At 58.8% G+C, this 23874-nt stretch overlaps 1 protein-coding gene and 1 long non-coding RNA gene across 5 annotated transcripts in view; one reads left to right on the top strand and one right to left on the bottom strand.

Annotated features, from left to right (window-relative positions):
* The first annotated feature begins 1360 nt into the window (after positions 1-1360).
* Positions 1361-22287, top strand: ADORA2A (adenosine A2a receptor). 4 transcript variants are annotated; one of them, XM_081801732.1, is made up of 3 exons: positions 1361-1546; positions 13086-13661; positions 20507-22287. In XM_081801732.1, the coding sequence occupies exons 2-3, from the start codon at positions 13330-13332 to the stop codon at positions 21411-21413; spliced, it is 1239 nt and encodes a 412-aa protein (XP_081657858.1). In that variant the 5' UTR covers positions 1361-1546; positions 13086-13329; the 3' UTR covers positions 21414-22287. The 4 variants fall into 4 exon arrangements, with proteins under 4 accessions (XP_081657858.1, XP_006750447.1, XP_081657859.1 ...); XM_006750384.3 differs by lacking the exon at positions 1361-1546 and adding an exon at positions 3814-4182; XM_081801733.1 differs by lacking the exon at positions 1361-1546 and adding an exon at positions 4205-4501.
* LOC145716821 (uncharacterized) overlaps positions 18750-23874 on the bottom strand; it is a 30188-nt gene continuing 25063 nt past the window's right edge. The window contains exon 4 of the long non-coding RNA XR_014139728.1: positions 18750-18882. This is a non-coding gene — a long non-coding RNA (uncharacterized LOC145716821). The remainder of the gene's footprint in view (positions 18883-23874) is intronic.

Genomic DNA, 23874 nt, shown 5'->3' with positions numbered 1-23874 from the left:
AGCCTACCAGGTCAGGGCTTCGCTGGGCCGCACCTAGTGCATCTGTGCGGGAGGCAGGGTGGGGGCCTGGGAGGACAGGGCTCCACAGTCCCTGGGCCTGGCTCATACTGTAGGAGGGCGGGCTGAGGGTAGCGGTAGGCCTGGGAGCTGGGGGGCTGGGAGGGCGGGTCAGAGGGGTGGAGAGTGACGGGGCACAGCCTGCCATCTCTGCCACCAGATCCGAGCCAGACCCAGAGCAAGGAAAGGCCCCAAGAGTCCCTGGAGGATGTCTTCATTATTGAGTGTGTGTGAGTCCCGGGTTCTTAGAAGGGGGTCACAGTCCTAGGAGGAGGGCTGGGGAAGAGCACAGGACAGGCAGGTCACCAGGACCCACTGGGCAGGAGGCAGGTTGCACCGAGTGGGGGTTGGGGTTACCCGGGTGCCCCCCACTCCCAGGTCTGGCACCAGCTTGTGACAGGCTGGGGCTCTTCCCACCTCTGCAATCTGATGACCCCCCCCCCCCCCCGCTGACCCCAGAGAGGCCCCTGCGGTCCCTCCTACCAGATACCCTGCTCTTTGCAAAGTGGGGTAGGGAAGTGCCTGGCAGGGCATGGGGATAGGGGTGCAGGGAGGGTGGGGAGAAGGCAGCTGGCTTGATGTTCTGGCTGCTCCTGCGTGCCAGTGCCTGCGCTCCTGGCTTGGAGCCATTCTTCGGGTGGTGAGTGACAGGCCCTGGCATGCGTGTGGTCCCTGTCCGCCCTGTAGCCCAGGAGGAGGTCCCTGTCCTGTCAGGATCTCAGCTCCCACATCTGCACACGTGTGCCCAGATCAGCTCAGAGGTGCAGAGTACCTAGTGGGGTTGCTGTCTGACACCCGGAAGCCAGTGTGGGCTGGAGCATCTTTCTGGGGCCTGGGCTGGGGGGTCAGGGCCCTGCTCTTGTGGCTGCCGCGCCTACAGATGGTTTGGGGAGCTTTCTCTGGCATGATTCTTCTTGGGGCCTGCTTTAGTCTAAGCAAGAGGTCCCCCACTTCCTCAATTCCAGAGCCCCAGGAAGTGTGCAGTGCCCCTCCCATTTGAAGAAGTTGGTGAGTACCTCAGGGTGGCCTGGTTGGTTCGCAGGGACACTGGCCCCAGCACCCACCGGGTGCTTTGTCCTGGGTCTGCCATTGCTTTCCCCCTGATGTGGCCCAGCTGGCCCCAGAGCAAACAATCAGGGTCCAGAGGCCACCCAGGTGCATCCTGGACAGGAACAAAGCCGGCTGGGTGGGGGGTGGGGGTGGTCTGAGACCAGAAATCTGAGCAAGAGAAAGCCCAGCTGGCCCCCCTGAGGGGCCTGGGCTCGGACGGAAGGAAGGGCGGGCACCCGTAGCCTTCAAAGCCTGACCTGGGGCTGGGCAGGGGCACCGAGGCCCAGAGGTAGAAAGCGGGGCCTGCCAGGGGCATCTCCATGCCTGAGGATCAGCAGGCCTGCGCCCCCCGCCTTGGAGCTCCGTCGGGCCCGCACAGGGGCCTCCCCTCTGGCCAAGACACCTGAGGAGTGCTCTTCAGGCTGAGGGCACAGCACCGGTGAGGGGGCAACAAGGCCAACACGGTGCTGGTGCCAGGAGCACAGGGGTGGGGGGGCCCTAGTGCGGGAAGGCCGGGAGATGGGGGTCAGCCACGAGCGCGTCCGCTCGGTGCGGGGAAGCAGGGTTTGTGAACAGCCCTCCCCCGTGCCTGCTTTCTGTCGCTGCCGAGCTGGACAGGCCCGGGTGTGTGCTGTCTAGGCAATGGCTTCACCGGAGACCTGGACAGAAGCACACGGCAGGTGACACGGGGCCACTGGAGCAGCTCCCTCTGCCTCTAACTGGCTGGGGAAGGACTGCCCCAGAGCGAGGCTGGGGGCCTGGCGGTGCTTCCAGTGTGGGCAGCTCCCAGGGGCCCCGAGGAGCTGGCTCTGGGGTCGAACCAACCCCGGCCTGACCGCCTGTGGCCTGGGCTGCCCACGCCGAGGAGCTGGGGGCTGCCTGAGGACCAGCTGTAGGAACGAAGCCCTCAGTCCCCAGGCGTGGGGCCGGTCTGGCGGGGAGACGGGTGTGTGCATGGCCAGTCACACGTGGGGAGGTCTGAGTGGGGAAGGTGCTGGGCCCCAGAATGGAAATGGCAGGGGCCCATGCTAGGGGCTGGCGGGACAAGAGTGGACTCACCCCCACGCCCCCAGGGTGGCTGAGTGTTGGTCTCTGCCCCATGAAACCCCACAGTCCCTTCCCCTTCTAGGCCCCAGGTGACTCAAGACAAGCTGTTCCTTGCGTGTTTGTTGAGTGAGGACTTGAATGAATAGGGGCCCGACAGGTGTGGGCAGCAGGGTCTTATCTCCACTATAGGAGTAGCTTATCCCATGAGATGGCACAGAAGCAAGGGCGTGGGGGAGGATCCCCTGGCCAGGCAGCGCCCCCAGCTGGTACCTCATCGCCTGCCTCCGGCTCAGGAGGTGGCAGGGCAGAAACAACACAGTTCCATTTTACAGGTGAGGCAACGGGAACCTCAAGGCTGCAGGAAAAACACAGTAGCAGTGCAGCCCCTGCGGGCAGTCCCAGGGGCAGTGTCCCTGCCTGGTGGGGGGGGGGGGCTCCTTCCTTTGGTCCCCCATTGCCCCTCACAGGAGGTAAGTGGGAAGGGGGCTGGGGCTACAAAGGCCTACACTGGGGGATGGGGGGCCAAGGTGGGTAAGGGCCAGGCTGGAGGTTGGAAAGGCATCCAGGGACTGTTCCCAATTTGAAAAATCTCGCATGTGCCTCACCAACACCTGGAGTTGTGTTGGGGTTCTGACCCCTCCCAACCCACCCTCCTCCACCCCCCATGGCCTATCCTAATACTGGATATTAGGGAAAACAGGAACCTGGGGACCTGCACCGGCTGAATGGGGACAGGAGCTCAGGCTCAGGAAAGAGCTGGAAGAGGCTGCCAGGCAATGGAGGCTGGCTGAATCCAGGCAAGTGATGGGCACAGCCTCAGACTCTAGTTCCTCAGCTGAGCCTGGGCTCCCACCACCTACTGGCGCTCTCCCCCTGTAGGAGACACCGTGCTCCTACGGGGGGCCTCAGCTCTAGGGTCCGGTCGGACCCTGCACAAGCCCCTCTCCTGGGCTTCTCACCATGACCCAGCCGGCCCCCAGAGGTTCAAGAATGCAAGGGTTCCCATGAGCCCTTGGCCACCAATGCCCTGGCCTCTGGCTGTCTGATACAGTTCCTCCTGCTGTGCACCAAATTGGGGTTACCCCGGCTGTGCTGATGCAAGGGTAGAAGGCACGTCCCCTTGGATGGATTCCCAGCCCAAGAGTCTAAGATTCAAGGTTAGTGCGTTTGCTCAGAGAAGTGGAGGTGGGGGACAGGTCCCAACTGGGCCCCAGAGGCTGTAAGAACAGAAGGGGCCCTGGCCCAGAGTCTGTGCTGGGGCAGTCAGAGGGGCCACTGGAAATTGGGGTGGGCTTCCTAGAGGCATCCTTTGAGCTGAGGTTACCCCCCACCCCAAGCCCCCCTCCCCCCAACCTGGAGCAGGGCTCAGGAAGGGAGTGCAAAGCCAGAGACCAGGCAGAGCCTGGTGGCTGAAGGCCTTGAGTGCCTAGGGAAGGAGGCTGGGTCTTAGCCTTCAGGAACAGTGCAGCCATGGAAGGACTTGAGGAGGAGGTGGCTCCTGGGCACTTCCCAGATCACAGCTGGACACTGGGGACGGATGACAAAGGCAGGCGCTGACCCAACTCAGCTACAACGATAAGGGATAGAGCAGAGCCCCGGGAGGACCAGAGCTGCAGGGGCAGCCCTGCAGTCTTCTTGGAGGAAAGGGAGTGCGGGCCAAGGGCCGGGTGGACTTCCCCGGGCGGGGAGGAGAACTCGGGCCGGGCCACTCGTCCAAGGGGAGCGGGTGTGGCGCTGAAGGTGGTCAGACGGACACGAGCCAGGAAGAACCCCCTGGGGAGCCGCGGGGAGGGATGTGGCGCGGTCCAGCTCGTCGTGGCCTCGTCCTACCGCGAGCATCGGCCAGGCTCGCAGGCCGGCTGCTCCGATCCCAGGGCGCACTCAGGGACTCGGTTTCCCCGCGCGGCGGGTTGGGGCGGGGACAGTGCGAGTCTCGAAGCCGCCTGCAGGGGGCGCCCGTGAGCGCCGCGGCCGGAGCCCGAGCCCGAGCCGCCGCGGAGACAGCGGGAGCCGGCGCGCGAGCGGCAGGTCAGCCGGGGTCTCCGGTCCGGGGTCCCGAGGGTCCCTGGCGGGCGGCCGGGCGGCATGGGGCCGTCGGAGGCTGAGGGGCCGGGAGGGACTGGTGCCTCGGGACCCCTCCAGGGCACCCGGCCGTCCCGACCTTCTCTTCCCGCCACCCCGAGAGCGAGTTCACAGGGCTGGGGTCCGAGCTCTGCCCCGAGGCGGGGACCGGAATGGCGGGCGGGTGCAGGGGCGGCTCAGGCGCGGGCGCACGTCCTAAGCACGGTCGGGGGGCGGTGTGCGGACCCTCCGGGCCGCCCCAAACTGGACCGGAAGGTGCGCACGGGTAGGCGGGGAGGGGAGGGGGCGCGAGAGCCCGACGGCCCGGGCGGCGGAGGTTGGGGGGGCAGGCGTCTGGACCCACAGGTGACGTGCGGGGAACGTCCGTCGGTCCGTCTAGGCGCCACGGGCCGACCCCAGGGCACTCGGCGAACCTTCCGGACGCGCCCGGCGGGGGTGGGCTGGGGGCGCAGAGGTGCGGCCGAGGGAGGGCGGGTCGGACCCCCGGGGTGGGGGGGCGAGAGAGGGCTTCCGCAGGTGGAGCAGCCCGGGGCGGGGACCGCATTCCGGGGGAGGAACGGCGGCGAGGGCAGACGCTCGGCATCCCGAACGCCTGGGGCGCGGCGAGAAGGGGAGTCGGGAACGCTGGGCCAGGGCGGGAGCGTTCCGGGGACAGTGGTGGCGGGACCCGGACTTAGGGGACCCAGGGGAGTCCGGAGGCCGGGCAGGGTGGGTGCACGCCTCGGAGTGGGCTTGGCCGTCTGCCGGGCTGCCCTGAGCGGAGGTAGGAATGGCGGGAATGGTGGCGGCCCTCGAGGGATTTGACGCAGGACGGCCCAAAGGATCAAGGAGGGGGCCGCGGGGCCGCGGAGCGGAGACCTCTGCGTTCCCGGCACCGCCATGCCGCTTTAGACTTTAATTTTCCCAACTGTAAAATAGGAGGACGGTGGAGGCCAAGGCGGAGGCCGAGGGATCTGTGGCGGGAGGAGAAGCGGGAGGGCAGGTCTCCCCGTCCCCCATTCCCTAGGACCGGAGTTGCGGTTGGCCCCTGGGGGAGGATTAGGCTGCCCCTTTGTCCCGCTCTCCCTCACCATAGCAGGGAGCACCCAGGCCCGTTTCCACCCACAGGGCCAGTGCTCGCCTCTCGCCCAGGACTCAGGCTGCCCTCCCTTTGGCCTCTGCTGTCCAGCCAGCCTCTGCACCCTCCAGAACACTCTCTGTGTTACCTCCATGCCCCTGGTTGTCCCCACCCCCCACCGTGGGGACCATGATGGGGAGCTCTTTGGAGTGCAGCGGGCCAGGGACGATGTTGTGGGGTCAGGGACTCCCTCTTCAGTCCTGCTGTGGCTGGTCCTGGAGGCATTGGCTGGGCTGGCACGGCCCTGCCCTGTGGGCCAGCTCTCCATCTCGGGTCTCAGCAGGTCCATGACAGGAGCTCCTCACCGAGGCCTGTCCACAGGTAGTGGTGTCAACACCTCTTTGCTCTGTCCTTGCCCTTTAGGGTTTCCCTGGCTCTCCCAGGTTCTAGTGTCCCTTGGGCCACTGCCCCTCCATCCTAATCCCCTCAGTGTAGACCAGGTTCTGGGCTAAGCCAGCTTCCGTGTTGATAACCTCAGAGAAGCTGAGGGCAGCCCAGATATGGATGGCAGGTGAGAGGCTTTGGGCCAGGTCAGTCCTGGCCAACCTTTGGGGGCTTGCGTGTTGCCCTCCCTCATGTTGGGTTTGTGAGGTGCAGGCCCCCAACCACACCGTGGTCCTGCCTCCTAGGAGCCCACAGCCCAAGAGAGCAATGGCGGGCTTCAAGGGCAGCCCAATGGACGGCCGATTTCGATGCCCAAACCTGGGTTCTGGTCTTGCCTCCTTGGCGCACTCGCTGTCTTATCTGTAAAACAAGTGTGATGGAAAGAACAACGCTCGACGTACAGGGTTGTGATGGAGAGTAAATGAGAGATGGGCATCAAAGGGGCAGGTCAGAACCAGAGGACGGGTTGGGGTCTGTGCTTGAGCTGGGGAACCCCAGAGGGAGGCTGTTGGCCCTGTGCGGAGGGGGGCACACCACAGGGGATCACAGAGGGACATGTGGCCTGGAGTTGGCTTGGCGGCAAGCACTTGGCTTCAGGGCATCAGACCCTGCAACATTTAACTTGTTTCATTCCTGAGCTACCTTACCCCGATGGGCTGCAATTGCCAGCTCAACCATCTTGTGGCGTTTGTCTCGTCTGCCACAATTCAGACTGGGTGCTGAAAGATGTGCACAAGGGAGGCTAAGGGGAAGATGACCAGAGGGCAGGCCACGGCATGAAGTATGGGGTTTTGGGGTGTGTGTCAGGGGCTGCTGAGGAGACACCGGGAGTCAGGTGCTGAGCAGGTAAAAGGAACAAGTCCCAACTCCTGGGGAAAGGGTCTGGACCCAAGAAGCATCAGCAGTCACAGAAGGGAGGGGTTGTTACTTCATGGTCAGGAGGCAATGGTTGGCGTGCGGTGCCTGAGGGCGGTATCCCGGAGGTCTGTGCTGGGCCCAGATGGGGGGAGAGAAGTGGGAAATGGGCAGGAGCTTGGAGCTGGGATGCAAAGAGGAGGCCCCCAGAAGACTGCTCACCCGTACGAAGGGGCAGGTTAGCGGCAAAGGTCCCTCAGCCCCTGCCTACAGAATCGCGAAAAGGGCCCCGGCAGTGTGGGGTCCACGGGATGCTGCAGGGGAGGGGAAGGTCTGGATGGAGGGGAAGAGCAGCTGTCTCTCACTCCAGCCTGGGTGGGTGGGGGGTGGGAGGTACACAGGGAAGACAGGGTGCTCCAGCTTTCCAGGCCCCCTTCCCCAGGCATTCTCTGACAGGCCTCTGAGCCTCATACAGGCTGTTGTATTTGCCTGGAGTCTACCCCCTCCCTCCCCTCATTTCCCTGTCGTCCAAGTCCCGCCCAAGCGGCCCCTCCTCTGGGAAACCATCCAGACTGTTTTGGGCCCAGACCCCCTTCTGCAGGACACGCGTGTCTCCGAAGATGCTGGGCAGGGGCTGGCGCTGTCTTTCTGCGGCTCCCCCTTCTGCCACTGCTGCCAGGTACAGGGGGCCGCTGAGTTAACAAGGAGAGTGGCGGAGCCGCGTGGCGTCCGGTGCAGCCCATGGGCCGTGCTGCTCTTGCTGGCTAACGCTCTCACCCTCTCCCTTCAGCCTCCAGGGCTGCGTCATCACACCTTCGTCCCAGGGACCCCAGGAAGGGGGTCTGCCTCCCTCCCATCCTCAGTGGGGCCACCGTCTAAGGAGCTCCTGCCTCCAACAGACCAGCCTTCTGCCAGGGCCCCACCCAGACCCACTAGGGCCATCTAGGACCCCCCCCCCGTGTCCCCTTCAGGCATCATAGTGCCTGTCATCCCACCATTAGAGGGTTCATTTGAGGGAGGTGTGGGTGCCAAGCACATCCTAGGGTGCCGTCTCACCGGAGCCTCGGTGCAAAGGGGAAGACTCTTGCTCAGGATCTCAGGGAGTGTGGGATGGAGCAGGAGTGGGAGCCCACCTGAGCTCCTTCCACCACAGAATGGGCATCCAGCACCTTGTGTGTGGGGTGACCTCTTGGAGGGGGGCCTGTCAGAGAGGTGGCCAGTGAGGGGGTGAACGGAGACCTCCGGCTGGGAGGATGCAGATTCTCCCCGTATCTGGCCTGGTTGTGTGGGGATGGGAGAGGGTCTCGGCCCCCCTGTGGGGAGAAAGGAGCTGGGGCAGGCCCTGTGGCCCCAGAAGCTGATGATGTGGAGGCTGCTCGAGGGGCCAGATTCAGCACGGGGAGCTGGCTCTCCACCCCACCAGTTCCTGCCCACATCCTGCCCCTGGGGCTGAGAACGGCAGCCTCCAGAGGGGCGGTGGGGGAGGGGGGGACCACTGGATGTCTGCCTGGTACTTTGGGCCAGCCTGCACCATGGTCCTGAAGTTGTCCTGCAGGGAGGGAAGGAGAGAGGACAGGGGCCCCAGTGCTCCGCGGTTGCTCACCTCCAGGCAGCACAGGAAGACACTTGCCCCACTCCAACTGATGGGTTTGGAGAGGGGCTTGGTAGGTCCCAGGGCCCCTGGGGTTTTGGGAGGCGTGTGCCCAGGCCCGGGCCGCTCCAAAGACCAGTCACGGCAGAGCCAGCGGCGGCGGGCTTGTGGCTGAGAGCCGGAGCAGAGCTGCCCATCCCGCTGTTTCTTCTTTGCCTGTTGCCCTCTCCACGCTGACTGAGCTCCCATGAGACAGGTGTGGGTACTTCTCCGTCTACCTTCCTCGCCCCTCAACCGTATCTCCTCATGGGCTTTGTGTCTTTGGGAAGTTGCTGTGATAATTCCTCAGTGCTGATAATTGCCCAGATCCCCAGTTGTCTCCCAACTGGGTGCACGCCCGAAGCGCAGCATGTGGATTGTGTTCTCTGCCTCAGTCCCTTTATTTTTCATTTTGGGGACTTTTTATTATCTCTTGTTCATGTTCATCTGTTCTTGTTTCATTTCTGCCAGTCGAGTCATAAGTTCTCATTCTTGCTTGTGGATGCTACTCCTTTTTTCATTTCTTTAAAGATCCTAAATGTCTTTGAAAAGCATTATTAGATTATTACCTTCCTCTCTTTCCGAATGAATGAATCTCCATATTTGGGGTGCTGTTGCTTATCTGTCTTGAGTTTTTCTCCTGTGCTTCGAAATTGTGGTTTGCAGGCTCATCTTCAGTGGGAACTGAGGCCCTGGAGGCGGGGAGTCACCGCACACTAGGGTAGCAGCTGGCTCTCAGTAGCCTCCTGGGACAAGTCCTCCTTCAAGGTCCCGCGCTGTAGGCTCAGGACCCTTCTGGGGCCAGGCTCAGCAGCATGTGGTACAGAGCTCCCTGTGATCCCGCAGCTGGGATGCTGCTTGGCACAGAGTTGGCACTGGTGGAACGTTTGCTATGAGAAAGTAACGGGAGAGTCTCAGGCCAGGATTCTGGAGCCCAGGACTGGGCCAAGCATGGTTATTCCAGGTCCGAGTCCCTACAATGGGCCTGGTATATTGCCCTGTGCAGCACCTAGGAGCAGAGGTACAGGGTCCTACCTGGAAGCTAGCAGGCACCTCTGTCCAGCAGACTCGGGGGGGTACAGCCACCATCTGGGCATGTGTACAGAAAGCCTTGCTAGTGTGACTTAAAAGGAGCCAGAAGTGGGCCAGGAAATATGTGGGTTTTGATTAAATGGAGTTTTAAATAAAGTGGCCAGGTCAGTGGGGGTGAGGAGGAAGGCCAGAAGAAGCAGCAGTTTTGAATCTGACTGCTGGGAATCCTACAGGGTTGTCCTTTCAAGGCTCATCGTGCACGTTCCCCAGCACGAGTCTCTAGTTTTTATGGGACAGCTTCTGCCCTCTGCCCTGTTCCCAACAAGGGATAATCAGAGGGAAATATTACATTATTAACATTTAATTTCCTTTCCTGGCTAGCAACAGATGACTCAAGAATTAATTAGAGCCAGCAGAGAGGGATAGGAAATTGCCAGATCCTGGCTCCACTCCTGGCCCCCTCCCCTTGGGCCTCAGACCTTCCTGTCGCTCTGGGAGGCCTCTGAAGGGAGGGAAGCCGAGAGGGGCCAGGAGGCCCCAGGAAATCTTCCTGCTGCTGTGTTTTCCATGGGCATTTCCCTCAGCTCTATCCCACCCTTTCATGCTCTCGGTAAGGCTGGGGGAGGTCGTTAACCTCTTTGGGACTTAGCTTCCTCATCTGTAAAATGGGGCTCATGGGGCCAACGAGAATACATGATCCCATTGTCACCATGCTCTTATATTGTGAGCTCCCAAGCAGGCTGCCCCTGCTAAGAGGGTCTGGAGTAGAGTCCCGGCACCCTGGGAGAGTGCCGGGCTTGGTGGCTCGGTGGCCAGAGCCCAGTGACACAGGCTCTCTTGAGCTGTGTGCCAATTCCCGTTTCTTGTCAGTGACACATTAGTAGCTTGAAATTGGCTATCCTGGGAGCATTTACACCATGAAAGTCTGACAAAGGCCACAAGTTAGGGTGCCCCCACCCCCTGGGCTGATTTGCCCACCTATGGCTGGGAAGCTCCCAACCGTCCTGCAGAATAGCTCCAGTAGGAGGCTGTTCAGCCTTCTTCCTGCCCTGTCTGTCCCCGGTGCCTTGGGCTCCGCTGATGTTCTCTGCTTGGGGTTACAGATGCCCAGGCTGCCTGTGGGACCAGGCCAGCCTCACCCCAGGATGAGGTGGCAGCAGCTGGAAGAGCCCGCAGGAATGCTGTAGGAAGGGCAGATGCAGAGCCAGATGTGCAAAGAGGCAGCCTTTTAGGACCCAGCTGTCAGGGGCATTAGCTCCTTGCAGGACTGATGTGGGCAGGAGGATCTGCTGCACCCAGTGAGATTGGGAGGGCACCACAGGCATGGTGTACAGCAGGCAGGTGGCTTCAGTGTCGTCAGGCAGAGTGTTGGTACCGGGTGCCGTTCACCATGGGAGCCCATAGCGCAGAAGGTGGTTGGGAGGCCCTGAGGACTGGGGGTTTGCAGGCAGGTACCCGGGGCTGCCAGGAGAGCCTCACCAAACAGAGGGCTGGGTTAGGCCCCTCGAAAAGGCCTTTCCAATCCAGGCATCCTGGCTCATGGAGTCAGCCTGGCGTCCAGGACAGGTGCTGGTGGTGTGACCCCATCAGCAGGGCTTTGGGTGGTGGGATAGGGCAGCCCGGCCTCAGCTCCACAGAAATGTGATACATATTTGGGTCAAGTGGACCACTGGTGGTCCTACGTCATCTTTCCCCAGGAAGGGCCTTCTGAATCTGGACAAAGGTCTGGGGCCAAGTCAGGCCTCTAGCCTGGGCTGGTCAGATTGGCAGGGGCTGTGGCGCCTCTCAATGCAAATTCCCCTGGAGAGACCATAAGTCCAGGTCAGACGGGTGGCAGGTAATGGTGAGGAGGCTAAAGGGCAGACAGCTCACAGGTACCGGGAGGCAGGGTCCCTGAGGCTTACTGGGCCTGACCAGACCCCACTGGGCAGTGGCCTGCTGCCTCTACTGCTGGGCCTGGGAGGCCCCTAGGTGGCAGGCAGTCTTGGGCCTGTCACTTCCCTTCTGCCGAGTGAAAACTAGAGCCCGGACACATAGCTTCTGCAGTTGGAGGGGGGGTCCCTGGTTGCTGCTTTGGGCTCTAGGCCAGGGACACTGGGGCCAGGGATAGTACTGGGAGACTTGGTCTGGCCCTCCTCTGCCAGTGACATGCTTCATGAGCAGTTGGCTGGCAGGTACCCTGTGTATACCGGGGGCTTGCGATTCATTCACGGTCCCTGCGTAGTGGGCCCCTGCCGGGCCTGGGAGAAGCCCATGGGGTCTGCCCTAGGCTGTGGGAACCCCTCCACTTTTCGGGGACTGTCCTGTTTCCTGGTGTTGGGTCCTCCATTGGAGCCTCCTGGTGGGCACAGGGCATAGCCCTCAGGTGTAGTTCCAGCCGCCTGAGGCACACTGGAGTTAGAAGGAGACTTGTGTTCCTCTTTTGCAGCCCTCTGCCACCTCCTGGATGGGGTGGGAGGAGCCTAGCCCTTGGAACATGGCAAGGGACCATGAGTCACCTTCCCCCAAGGTTACCAGTCCTGCTCTATCCCTTGTGTCCTGCAGGAGTGAGGGAGGACACACTTTCCTGAGCCCACGTGTGGGCAGCTGCAAGGCAACTTCAGGCCTCTTGTCCCCATGCAGGCAGCAGCTACTGCCCGTGGGCACCTGGGGCCCCGTGAGGGCTCAGGACCGGGGGAGGGGGTGGGTGTGGCATGAGGGGACACCGTGAGGCAGCACCTGTGAGTGTGACAGGTGGGGGCAGCAGCAGTGGGGAGAGGCCCCCAGGCTAGGAGTGGGAGATGGAGACCATTTCACAAGCTCAATGGAACCCTGGGGGTTTGGGCTGGGGGAGCCCAAGACCTCGACTTCTGCTTGTGCTTCTGCGGGGTGTCATTCCTTACATTTCTATGATGTTTTGACTCTTGGGGGAGCCCTTTCAGATCTATTTATTTCCTTCTCATGGAATCACGAGTGAGAGCTGCAGCGGTCCCCAGAAGCTATCTGGGGTCCGATCTCCTCACGGTATCAATGAGGAAACGGAGGCCTAGAAAAGAAAAAACCATCCTTGCCTGCAGTTCCCCAGCAAGTCCTGGCTGAGCACCCTGCTTTCTGCCCAGCACCACACTAAACTTAGCCTATGCTGGCATCAGCCAGGCAGAGGAGCAGGTTAGGGAGCAGGCGTGGGAGGAGGGAGGGGAGGCCACCCCCCACCCCGCCCAGACGTGCCATCAGCTGGCAGGGGTTGCTGAGGGGCGGGCCCCCTCTGTGCCTGCTCCTCCACACTGTGCAGCGTCACCAGCAAGGGCCTGGGGGCTCACCTGCCGGCAGTGGGAGACAGGACCAGATGGGCCACCCAGGTCCTTCCAGATCAGAGCTCTAGATGTCTCTGGGCCTCTCCTTAACCTAGCGGCGTAGGTAGGTCCTGGTGGTTCCCAGGGAGAGCTCTTGGGGGACGGAGAGGACTGAGGCTGGCCGAGAGAGAAGGTAGGTGGGCCTGGGACAGCCGAGGAGTGAGGGGGCCTTTCTGGAAGGGTCCTGGGGGTGGCAGTGAGCTCAGGGACCCAGGAGACTGAGGGCTGCCACAAAAGGCTTGGGAAGCTGAGCATGGGGGGCAACACGAGTGACTTAACTTTGAAAAGATTCCTGTCTCCCCTAGAAAACACAAGGGCCGAGGCTGATGGCCAGCCCCGTGTCCAGGGTGGGAGGGGCGGGGCACAGTGGGTTGTCCTCAGGCTGATGCCTGGCCTGCGGGGAGGGCACTGGTGAGTGGGACTGATGGCCGCTCCCGGGAATCTTCAGCTTTGCCCCCGCTTTGCGGTCCAGCTCCTCACCAGGCTTCTCCCTTGGCAGGTGCCTTGGGGACTACGAAGCCGAGCTGAGCCAAGATGCCGCCAGGGCCCCTGAAAAGGGCCCAGTTTCTGGAGACTCTGAGTGGGCTGTGAAAAACCCCTTGGGGAGCCCCCCTCCCAGGCAGGGAGGCTCTTGGCTCCTGTGAAGAAGGGGCTCAGGGGCCTGGGCAGGGCCAGCTGCACTGCAGCTATGGACCGTGAGCTGGCCTGGCCCGCGTCCTTGCTGACCCTGCCTGTCTGCAGCCATGTCCACCATGGGCTCCTGGGTGTACATCATGGTGGAGCTGGCCATTGCCGTGCTGGCCATCCTGGGCAACGTGCTGGTGTGCTGGGCCGTGTGGCTGAACAGCAACCTGCAGAACGTCACGAACTACTTTGTGGTGTCCCTGGCGGCAGCCGACATTGCTGTGGGAGTCCTCGCTATCCCCTTCGCCATCACCATCAGCACAGGGTTCTGTGCTGCCTGCCACAACTGTCTCTTCTTCGCCTGCTTTGTCCTGGTCCTCACGCAGAGCTCCATCTTCAGCCTCCTGGCCATCGCCATTGACCGCTACATCGCCATCCGCATCCCACTCCGGTGAGCTGGGGGCTGGGCGCGGTGGGTTGCCCCTGTTCTCTTCCTTGGCACGCCTCATGCCGGGGTTCACACCTGTGAAAAGGCTGCCTGTGCCAAGGTCTGCTCTGTGCCCAGCCAGGGTCAGGGTGAACCTGGAGTCAGGGTTTGGTCTTTGATGTCTGTGTGTTTGAGCTGAGGGACAGCTCCATGGGGGCTCCGTCTGGGGCTGCCCAGGGCCTGGCACACGGCCAGCAGTTGTGCCAATCCAGTTGATCCTGTGGGCACCGGGCACCCTGGCCCTCCCCAGTCTTCCCCAGGCTGTGGGGTTGAGGCTGCTGCTTTGGCTGTTGGCAGATGTATGTGGCCCGGGCCTGAGCGGTGCATCTGGGCCATTTTCTCACACAGCATGATGCTGGGGTGGGGTGGGGCATCATGGGAAACCACAGGCCCTCAGAGCTAGAAGCCCGCCCGCCTGCTGGCCTCCAGCTCCTCTGGGCCAGCCGCAGTTTGCACATTAGGAAAATGACCCAGAGAGGGGAAGTGACTTGGCTGAATGCCACAGTGAGTCACTTGGACCAATATGCAAATTTTGTGCTCCTCAGGTCAACAAGTACTCATGGTCTTGGAGAGAGCTGTGGGCTCAGCTAGTGGAGGGGGTTTTCATGGTGAATCTTGTGTGAAGTGACTTCAGCCCTGGATTGTGTAAATGAAGACTTTCCCTGAGGCTGAGTTCCTTTAATGTGGCCTCCACCTACCTGGCCCTGAGGGAAGCTAGGAAGTACCTCCCTCCCCCAGAGTGTGTGTGCGAGAGGGGAGGGGACCTCCTGTTCCACCTCCTTGACCCTACATCTGGGAGCTGGGTTCCACAGCCTGGGTGGCTGCAGACCCTGAGGGAGGTCTCAAAGGACCAGGGTACCTGGCCCTGTGGGGAATTCTCCCAAACAGGTGAAGCGCTTACCTGTGGAGCAGGCCTCAGCAGCCCCGTGCTGGCCAAGCGCACCCCAGCTGGGAAGAGGAGCAGTTTCAGTGAGAATGGAAATTTAGAGTATCAAACCCAAGGGGGCCCTTAGAGGTCATTTCCTCTCATCTTCTGGATGGTAAAATGAGACTCAGAGAAGGGAGCCAGCCCTCAGGGCCTACACAACGAGTTGGCTGCACAGTTGGGCCTAGGAAGAAATGTGGCCTGTCACCCACTGCAAGACTCCAGTCTTTGGGGAACAGGGTCACAGGGTGGCCCCGGGCTCCCAGACCTGCAGTAGGTGGCCACTCCTGTCACGTGGGTTCAAAGCGGGAAGCAGGCACCCTCCTCATGCTGGTCAAAGGAAGGGAAGAGCCTGGGCCCCGTGTAGCCCTGTGGGGTGCTCTGGTCTCAGAAGAGCTTAGGACTCTTGTCAAAGAGGAGACTCTGGCCAGCCTTAATATTAGAGGACTGGCCTCATAGTGCAGAGTCCAGGCTCATTGAGGGACAGCTCAGAACACAGGATCCCAGGTAGACTAAAGAGAATCGGTGCCTACTTTAGGCCAGGCTGAGCATGAGCTGGGCCTGGGCCAGCCCTGGTGGACACATTGAGTAGGGAAGCAGAGACCTCGCTTTCATTTCCTTTCCTGATTCAAAGGGCAACAGTAGTCTAGGGAGACATCGGGGCTCAACTGAAAGGATCTCAGCTTCTTTTTCTCATCCCTCTGTATTCTGAGAGTCAAGAGTGTGATTCCTGGTGTAGGAGTATGGGACATGCTGTGTGACCATAAAAAGTCAGCTGCTGCTCTCTGGGCCCATTTCCTCATCTGTAAAAGGGGACAGGCCTCTCTGTCCTGCTGAGCTCACAAAGGTTTTGTAAGGGGTCCAGTGAGCGGATGGGCGTGATGGGACCCGGAGGAGGGAGGGTTGGTGGGATGGAGCAGATGGGGATTCAGCTCTTTCTTGAGCTACTGGAGTTTCAGAGCTGGGTCCCTAAATGGAGCCTGGCCCTGCCCTGCCCCATCTGTATCCCCAGTTCCCACGATCTTCCAGAGCAGGACCTAGTTCTGCCCAGACCCTGGCCGTTTGAGCAATGCTTGTTAAAGCTTTGGAAGGGTCAGCCTGGATCTCTTGGATTTGGGAGTTGTAGGGATGACCATGCTCATCCTCCCCGTCAGGCAGAGAGCCTCGAAGTTGCCAGAGGACGTCAGCGCAGTTTCTCCTTTGATCCTCACAGCCTGGCCTTGCGGCCAGGGCGGATGTTATGACCCTGGTGTTACTCATGGGGAGGCCAGAGCAGGAGAAGGAAAAGTGTCTGCTGACTCGGGGACCTCCAGGGCCCTTCGTGAAGTTCCAGGCTTCCTTGGGTCCCTCCACTTCCTTATTCCTCAAGGGCCCTGGGCCAGGGAGGGCGAGGTGCATGAAGGTGCAAGGGGGAACGAGGTGAAAGCAAATGAGAACCTGGAGCTCCTGGCAGCTCTGGAGCCACTGCCTGACCCAGGCTGCCCGCTCCTGCCTGTCCCCGTGTCCCCTGCCAGCTGGGAATCTCCCCTCCTCTGCATGCTGTCCCCTGCTCCCCTCAGTAGGTGCGTTTGGCTGCTCTGAAGGGCGCATCCCCTGACTGCTGCCCTGCACGTCTAGCCCCAGGCCTGCGTCACCCACCCTTCAGTTCTCTCTCTCTTTCTTCTTTCCCTTCCTTCCTTCCCTTCTTCCTTCCTTTTTTTCTTGTCCTTTCCTTTCCTTTCTCCCCCTTTCTTTTTTTAGACTTTTTATTTATTTGAGAGAGAGAGCACAATCCAGGGAGGGGGGCAAAGGGAGGGGCAGAGGGAGAAGCAGACTCCCCACTGAGCAGGGAGCCCAACGTGGGGCTCAATCCTGGGACCCCAAGATCATGACCTGAGCTGAAGTCAGACGCTTAACCAACTGAGCCACCCAGGTGCCCCTCTGTCTTTCTTAGGAGAATTTAGTATCAGAAAAATCTGTGCTCCTTCCCAAGTGCAGGGACCCTGGTGGGCTACATACGGCAGGGCTTAGTGAGAAGTGGCCTGGCCAGAGGCAGAGGTGGGAGCTCTTGTAATCCCCAAAGGACGGAAAGCCTAGGGTGAGAGACTTTATTTTTGTGCCCCTTGTCTCCTGTCTCTCACATTAGCCCCTGGTGAGTGCTCACTCTCCTTGGGAAACAGGCCACATATGGAGCAGCAGTTGGTGCAAAGACCTGAGGTGTACATGGTGAATCACCCCATGGGGATAAAAACCAAGTACCTGGCTTCTGAGGAGGGCAGGACTGGGGGAGAGGGCTCCCTGGAGGAGGTGATTCTGGCTGGGTGTTACAGGATGGGTATGTGTGGGGGCAGGTGTAACAGGAGTGAGCCAAGCCTGGACAAAGGCCCCAAGGAAGGAATGAATATGTGGGCTCTGGGTCAGGGAGAGGTGACAGACAGAACAGGAGGGCAGGGAGGGTGTGAGGCTGCCTCAGGCCTGTGTATGCCCAGGAGAGAGTTTGGGTTTCACTCATGGGTCAGTGGCTCTTCAGTTCTCAGATCACTGACTCCTTCAGACAATTTAGGAAAGAAGGCTCCACCTTCTCTCAGTGTAGGGAAAATGCCCAAGAAGCCCCAGCTGGAGTTGTGGGTGGTATTCCTGGATCATAGAGTGAGCCCCCAACATGGATAATGGGGAGTCCCCAGGAAGGGGCAGCCTGTGAGCTGGAAGACGCAGGGATGCCGAGGTACCTCCAAATACCTCCAAACCTGGTGAGCAGGCTCTGGCACCTGCTCCCTGTGATGCCTCTGGGCTCCCCTGAATGGCAGAGTGTTGTGCTGGGTGCCTTTGGCACCACTTACACTAGACGGTCTGTGTCTGGGGCCCAGGAGGCCAAAATGTGACTACCATCAGTCACAGGTGCAGCCCAGGGGATGCCCCTGGGCCAGGCTGTGGCTTGGCTATTATTCCATTTGGGCCCTAATGCTGTTCCAGTTCCCCAGGGGCCTGGGTCCAGGGCTCTCAGCCTAAGGACTTTTCTTCTGAATAACAAAATTAATCTGTTTGATATTTGTGTGTGTGTGTGTGTGTGTGTATTTAAATAAATTATTACCTGCACATGCTAAAACATCAAAAAGGAACAACAGGTATATGGTGAAAAACTGTCCCTTTTGTCCCCTGCCCTACCTTCAGTTCTCTTCCTGGAAGTCAGCATTGGGAAACCTATCAGAGATATTCTTTGCATGCACAGGCAAGTGCTATTAACGTGTGTTTGTTTCTGTCCCCACAAGGGCTTTCATTTTAAAATGCAGTGCCAGACTTCCCCTCATGGGTTTCCTTGTCTGTAAAAGCAGACAGTTGAACAGACCAGGGATTTTCAAACTGTCCTGGAAGCCTTTGGGCTGGGCTCTGGTGTCCCCACCAACTCATTCATTCAGTGAATATCAAGCTGCCTCCCTTCCTCACCACCCTACCTCTGTGGTTGCCTGGGAATGTGAGCAAGAAGGTCGGCTGCCGGAGGACAATTTGGAAATCCCCAAAGCAGGTGGTCTCCAGGGTCCTCTACACCATCCCTATAACTGCTTGCTTCTGCTTGCTTGCCTCAAATGACAGGAAGCTCACTTTCCCTGAAGCAGCCCATTTCTTGTGTGCACAGCTCAGCTGAGAAGTTCTTACTTGCCCTCACTCACAATCCACCTCCCTGTAATCTCCACCCACAGATTTTACATTCTGCCCTCATGGGACAGTGCTCACAGGCCCTGGATTTTTAGTCCCATTTTACAAATGAGGAAACTAAGGCTCAGAGATGCAGAGTGACAGAACATGGCCAAACCAGGAACACATCGGCGCTGGAACTCAGGGAGGGATACACTTTTCTCAGGAAAAATACCAACATTAAAATAGCCTCCTAGTCAATGAGATTACATAAATTATAATTTATAGAGTACTAAAAACTGCCTGGCACATGGCAAGTGCTGTGTAAGTATTAAGTGGTGGTGGTGGGGGGAAGCCTGAGACTTTGTGTTTGAGACTCCAGAATAAGAAACAGGGCAGCGTAGGCTCTCTGTGGCTTGGTGGAAATGGTCAAGTTCATGACCCTCTTCCTGCCCAGCCCTGTTGCAGGCACCCAAGCCCCTGCTAAATGGGGTTGAGGGCTCCTGGGGGTGGCCCTGCCCAGTTACTGTTTGGATTCAAAGCTGACATAGATTCAGAACTGACACACTTACCTCGGCACAGGGTGCTCGGGGCTCCTAAAATGTCCATGGCAAATCCATTCCTCTCCTTAGGCTTCAGTTTTCCCATCTATAAAACGAGATGGTTGGATTAGATAAGAGGTCAGAGGCCACCAGATATTTTTTTTCCCTTAATTTGAATTTGTTGACAAAATGTAAACCATGGGCAATCTTACCCAGAGAATCAGCTCCTCGGCCCCTTCTGAGATCTGGCGGCACCAGAAGCACATTCTGCATGGGCGGCCAGGGGCTGAGCGGCGTAAGCCGTCTCTTGCACACACAGTAAATGTCCTGCCAGCCTGCCTCACACAATTCTTACTTGTAGGCCCATGTTTGCCATCCATGGACTAGATAGTTTCTGTGGACGCTTCCCATTCTGGAATTAAGTAAAGGACATCTACTGTGTGTCCCTGTCTCAATGCTGGTGATGCAGAGATGGATGCAGAAAAACCCTGCCCCCAAGGGGCCCCTGGCCTCAGGGGTCCAAATGGAGTAGAGATTAGCTGCCCCTGGGTAGGAAACTTCTCAGGGAAGATATCTAGCCTGAATGAGAAGGATGGGTAGGGTTTACCAGGTGAAGGGGAGGGCAGTCTGGTGTTGCCAGAATCAAAACCATTAAACAGATGGTCATCCCTCAGAGATCACTGAGGTCACCTTCTTCAGTCAGGGAGATGAATTTTTGATTGCCCATTCTCTCTCTCTCTCTCTCTTTTTTTTTTTTTTGGAGAGAGAGCGAGTGTGCATGTGCAGGTGTGCATGGGGGGGATGAGGGGGGAGAGGGAGAGAGAAAATCTTAAGCAGGCTCCCTGCCCAACACAGAGGCAAACGCAGGGGCTCACGACCCTGAGATCATGACCTGAGCCGAAATCAAGAGTCAGGCACCCAACTGACTGAGCCACCCAGGTGCCCCAGACTGCCCATTCTTTAATAAAATCTATGCCACCTTTTCTGTGGGCCTGGGATCAACTTCCTGGCTGGCAGATCAGGTCAACACTGTGAGTTTGGGACTGAGTCTGGCTCTCTAGAGTCCTGAGTGATTTCAGGCAGATTATTTTTCCTCTCTGGACCTCAGTACCTCATGTAGTTCTTTCCTCTTGAATGTTAAGACGTACTGATGTCGTGTCTCTCCAGAGGGCTGTGAGCGAATTTGGAAGGAAGAGAGGGTCTATTGCCCAGGACCTCCACCTCTCCTTGGGGGCTTCTGGAGACCTTCAGTTAAGTGGGGAAGGAAGAGCATGGAGTACAAGAGACATGACTCATCTACAATCTCATCTGGCAGGTTCTGCCCCCCGCCATTGAGTTTGCACTCCTGACCCATTCCCACTCTAAGGGGAAACTTATTCTAGCATCAACTAAGATCAACATGGAGGTGATAAGTTCTCTCACTTATAAATTCCCTCAAACTGAACTAATTGAGTCCCAGGACTACTTGTAATACTATATAGTAATCATCTGAATGTCTATGCAATGGCTTCCTTGCCAGGGAGCCTGCTCTCCTGTTAGCTCCTGTGGGAAAAGGCAGGGCTTGGACCTGCAGTGAACAGAGGAGGATACTGAGGCTAGGAGGCAGGAAGTGACCGGTCCAAGACCTTTGAGCCGATGGGTGGGGGACGGGGTGCCTCTCTGGGTTTCTGACTCTTGGCCCCGCCCAGCCTTGGTTTTTCAGACCTCTGATGCTGGTCTCCTTTCCCCAGGTACAATGGCTTGGTGACTGGCACAAGGGCCAAGGGCATCATTGCAGTCTGCTGGGTGCTGTCGTTTGCCATCGGCTTGACTCCCATGCTGGGCTGGAACAACTGCGGTCAGCCACAGGGGGGCCAAAACCGCTCACAGGCCTGCGGGGAGGGCCAGGTGGCCTGTCTCTTTGAGGACGTAGTCCCCATGAACTACATGGTGTACTACAACTTCTTTGCCTGTGTCCTGGTGCCCCTGCTGCTCATGCTGGGCGTCTACTTGAGGATCTTCCTGGCGGCTCGGCGACAGCTGAAGCAGATGGAGAGCCAGCCTCTGCCGGGGGAGCGGGCTCGGTCCACGCTGCAGAAAGAGGTCCACGCTGCCAAGTCGCTGGCCATCATTGTGGGGCTCTTCGCCCTCTGCTGGCTGCCCCTGCACATCATCAACTGCTTTACTTTCTTCTGCCCAGAGTGTAACCATGCCCCACTCTGGCTCATGTACCTGACCATCGTCCTCTCCCACACCAATTCTGTTGTGAACCCCTTCATCTATGCCTACCGCATCCGTGAGTTCCGCCAGACCTTCCGCAAGATCATCCGCAGCCACATCCTGAGGCGGCGGGAGCCCTTCAAGGCAGGGGGCACCAGTGCCCGGGCCTTGGCAGCTCATGGCAGTGATGGAGAGCAGATCAGCCTCCGCCTCAATGGCCATACTCCTGGGGTGTGGGCCAATGGCAGTGCCCCTCATCCTGAGCGGCGGCCCAATGGCTACACCCTGGGGCTGGTGAGTGGAGGGAGTGCCCATGAGTCCCATGGGGACATGAGCCTCCCAGATGTGGAGCTCCTCAGCCATGAGCACAAGGGAGCATGCCCAGAGTCCCCTGGCCTCGAGGGTCCCCTGGCCCAGGATGGAGCAGGAGTGTCCTGATGATCCACTGAATTTGCCCCTTCCTACAGGAAGGAAATCTTTCTCTTTGGTGGATAGAGCCAGTCACGTTGGGAAAAGAGTGAATGTGCCTGGAGGCCCTTTTCATGGCCAGTTCCCACTTTGGACTGAGAGGAGGGAGCCCTGGCTGGAGCAGCATGAGGCCCAGTAGGAAGGGTTTGGAGTCCGAGGAAGTGGACGTTTCATGTTGGGAGGCCCTGCATCAGGTCAAGACCACAGCACCAGAGCATCTTGGCTGGGCAGGGCCTGGTTCCCCACTCTGGAAGCATCTAGAAGTACCACCCTGACTTGGCAGAACAGCTGTGGCAGAGCAGGCTGGCTGGCCCTGAGGCTGGGGGGCAGGGAGGGTGGCTCCAGCAGGCCCTCTACCACACACACAGACCACCCTCCCCAGACTTTCCAAGGGTTCAGGAGCTGCTGTGCCCAGAGGTGGCGTTTTTCTTTTCCTTTTTTTTTTTTCCCAGGAGAAAATGTTAAGTGTGAAGAATACTTTTTTTTTTTAATTATCTTCCTTCCCTGGTTGCTGGCTCTGTTGTCAGTCCTGCTGCTCACCCTGCTCCAGGGGTCAGCCCAGGGAGCCCCAGGCAGCACTCTCTGGCTACCATGAGCTGCCACGCACTTCTTACACTATCAGTCCCAGGGCCATCTTTGGGGGCCACAAAGCTGGGCTCAAGGATGGGGAGTTGTAATGGAGTGCTGCCTGACTGTGGGCTCAGGGGAGGAAGTGGGGACTGGCCCACCATGCGGTGTGCCTGGGTAGCTCAGAGCTGCCCAGTCAGAGGCCCTATCTGCCTTTCCTTCTGAAGGGAATGTTTTTTTCTGAGATAAAATAAAAATGAGCCATGTTGTGTTTTAAGCTTGTCCAATGAGAATGGCGTCTGAGTTCCTTTCCCCATTCCATAGCCATGCCTGGCACACATACATATGGGGTGCATATTGCATGTGTGAGAAAGTGTGTGCATTTGTGCATAGAGAACAGACAGACACCCTGCCTGACTGGGGGTGCCTCACAGGCTCCCATCTTCTGAGGGAAAAGGCTGCCTGGATGCACCAGAATCTAAATGCCCCTGAGCAGCCCCCAGACCTGTGTTCCTGTGAGACGAGGGGTTGTAGGAAGAGGGGCTCTTACCAGCTGCTCTCCCTCCAGAGGCCATGACGCCTCTAGCCCTAGACGTTTCCTCAGTGTGGAGTGTGGCTCCTCCCTCCCTCTTTGCTTCCTAGAGTCCTGAGAGGAGTGGCCTACTCTCCCCATGCCCTGCTCCACCCCTTAGCTGAGAGGCCACAGAGGGATGTGGAAAGCAATACAGGCGAGGATTCAACTGCCTTCCCCTTCCCCTGGAGTCACCCCACCTCTTGCTCCCAACAAAGAAACCTATATGGTTTCCTGCTCTGAAGCCTGCCCCTGGGGCTGTGTCATCCTTCCATGCTGGACAAGTTTGAGGCCCAGGGGGAAGTTAGCAATCTGCTGCGGCCGGAGGGCCAGACTGGCCTCAAGTCTCATAAGCACACCTTCAGGCAGGGAGGGGGAAGGGGTGTTAGAACTTCACAGGTAATCCTCACACAGCCCTGGGAGCCCCATTTCACAGCTGACCGAACAACCTCTTTTGAACAGAGAGGTTAAGTACTTGCCCCAGGTCACATAGCTAGTAAGTGGCAGAAATAAACCTAAAACCCCGGTCTGACTACAAAATCCATGCTCTTGTGATAAACTATTTCAACCAAACCAAAAAGTATGAGATAATACCAGGTCCCCACCACTCTGCTCAATAAATGAAACATTACAACTATAGTGGAAGCATCTGACTCCTTCCCATATTATTACCCTGCTTCCTACACCTGGAAACGACCACTTTCTGAGGATTTCATTTGGTTCCACTGCACATCTTTGTACCTTTACTACAGGGATGCATATGTACTTCTAAGCCAACACAGATTTGCTTTAGGCTCTATTTTACTGTTACGTCAATCAGAGGTCCTCTAGGCTGGCTGCACGGAAGAAACACTTAAGGTACCTTGAAAAGCACCAAAGCCTAACCCCCTCCCCCAGAGTGCCCCGGGGGTTCTTATGGACAGCCATGAGATAAATGCACAAGCCCATCCCTGTCCACACCAGCTCCCTCCTCTCTCCTACACACTTTGGTCTGTGCTGACTATGGGCTTAGGGTAGAGCAGTGCCTGGGTTGTTTCTAAGGAGGCCAAGAGTATGGATGCTGTTGGTCCTCATGACCAGTTGGTGGGAAGAGGCCAGAAAGAGAACCACAAGGGTAGAGAAGGAAAACATTGTCTCTCCTATCTTTACTGAGGCTTCTTATGTACTGAGCTTTGGGTACTGAGTATATGGGTGTAGGCTTTGGGGCTAGGGAAGGACAGGACCGAGGGCTCAGGAAAGGCTCCCAGGTGCTACCGATCCCCGAGTGCTCTTAGGGACAGCCCGTAGCCTGGC

Source organism: Leptonychotes weddellii, chromosome 13 (assembly GCF_054177405.1).
Source record: "Leptonychotes weddellii isolate Sample4059 chromosome 13, ASM5417740v2, whole genome shotgun sequence".
Classification (NCBI taxonomy): domain Eukaryota; kingdom Metazoa; phylum Chordata; class Mammalia; order Carnivora; family Phocidae; genus Leptonychotes; species Leptonychotes weddellii.
This window is presented reverse-complemented; position numbering and strand designations above follow the sequence as displayed.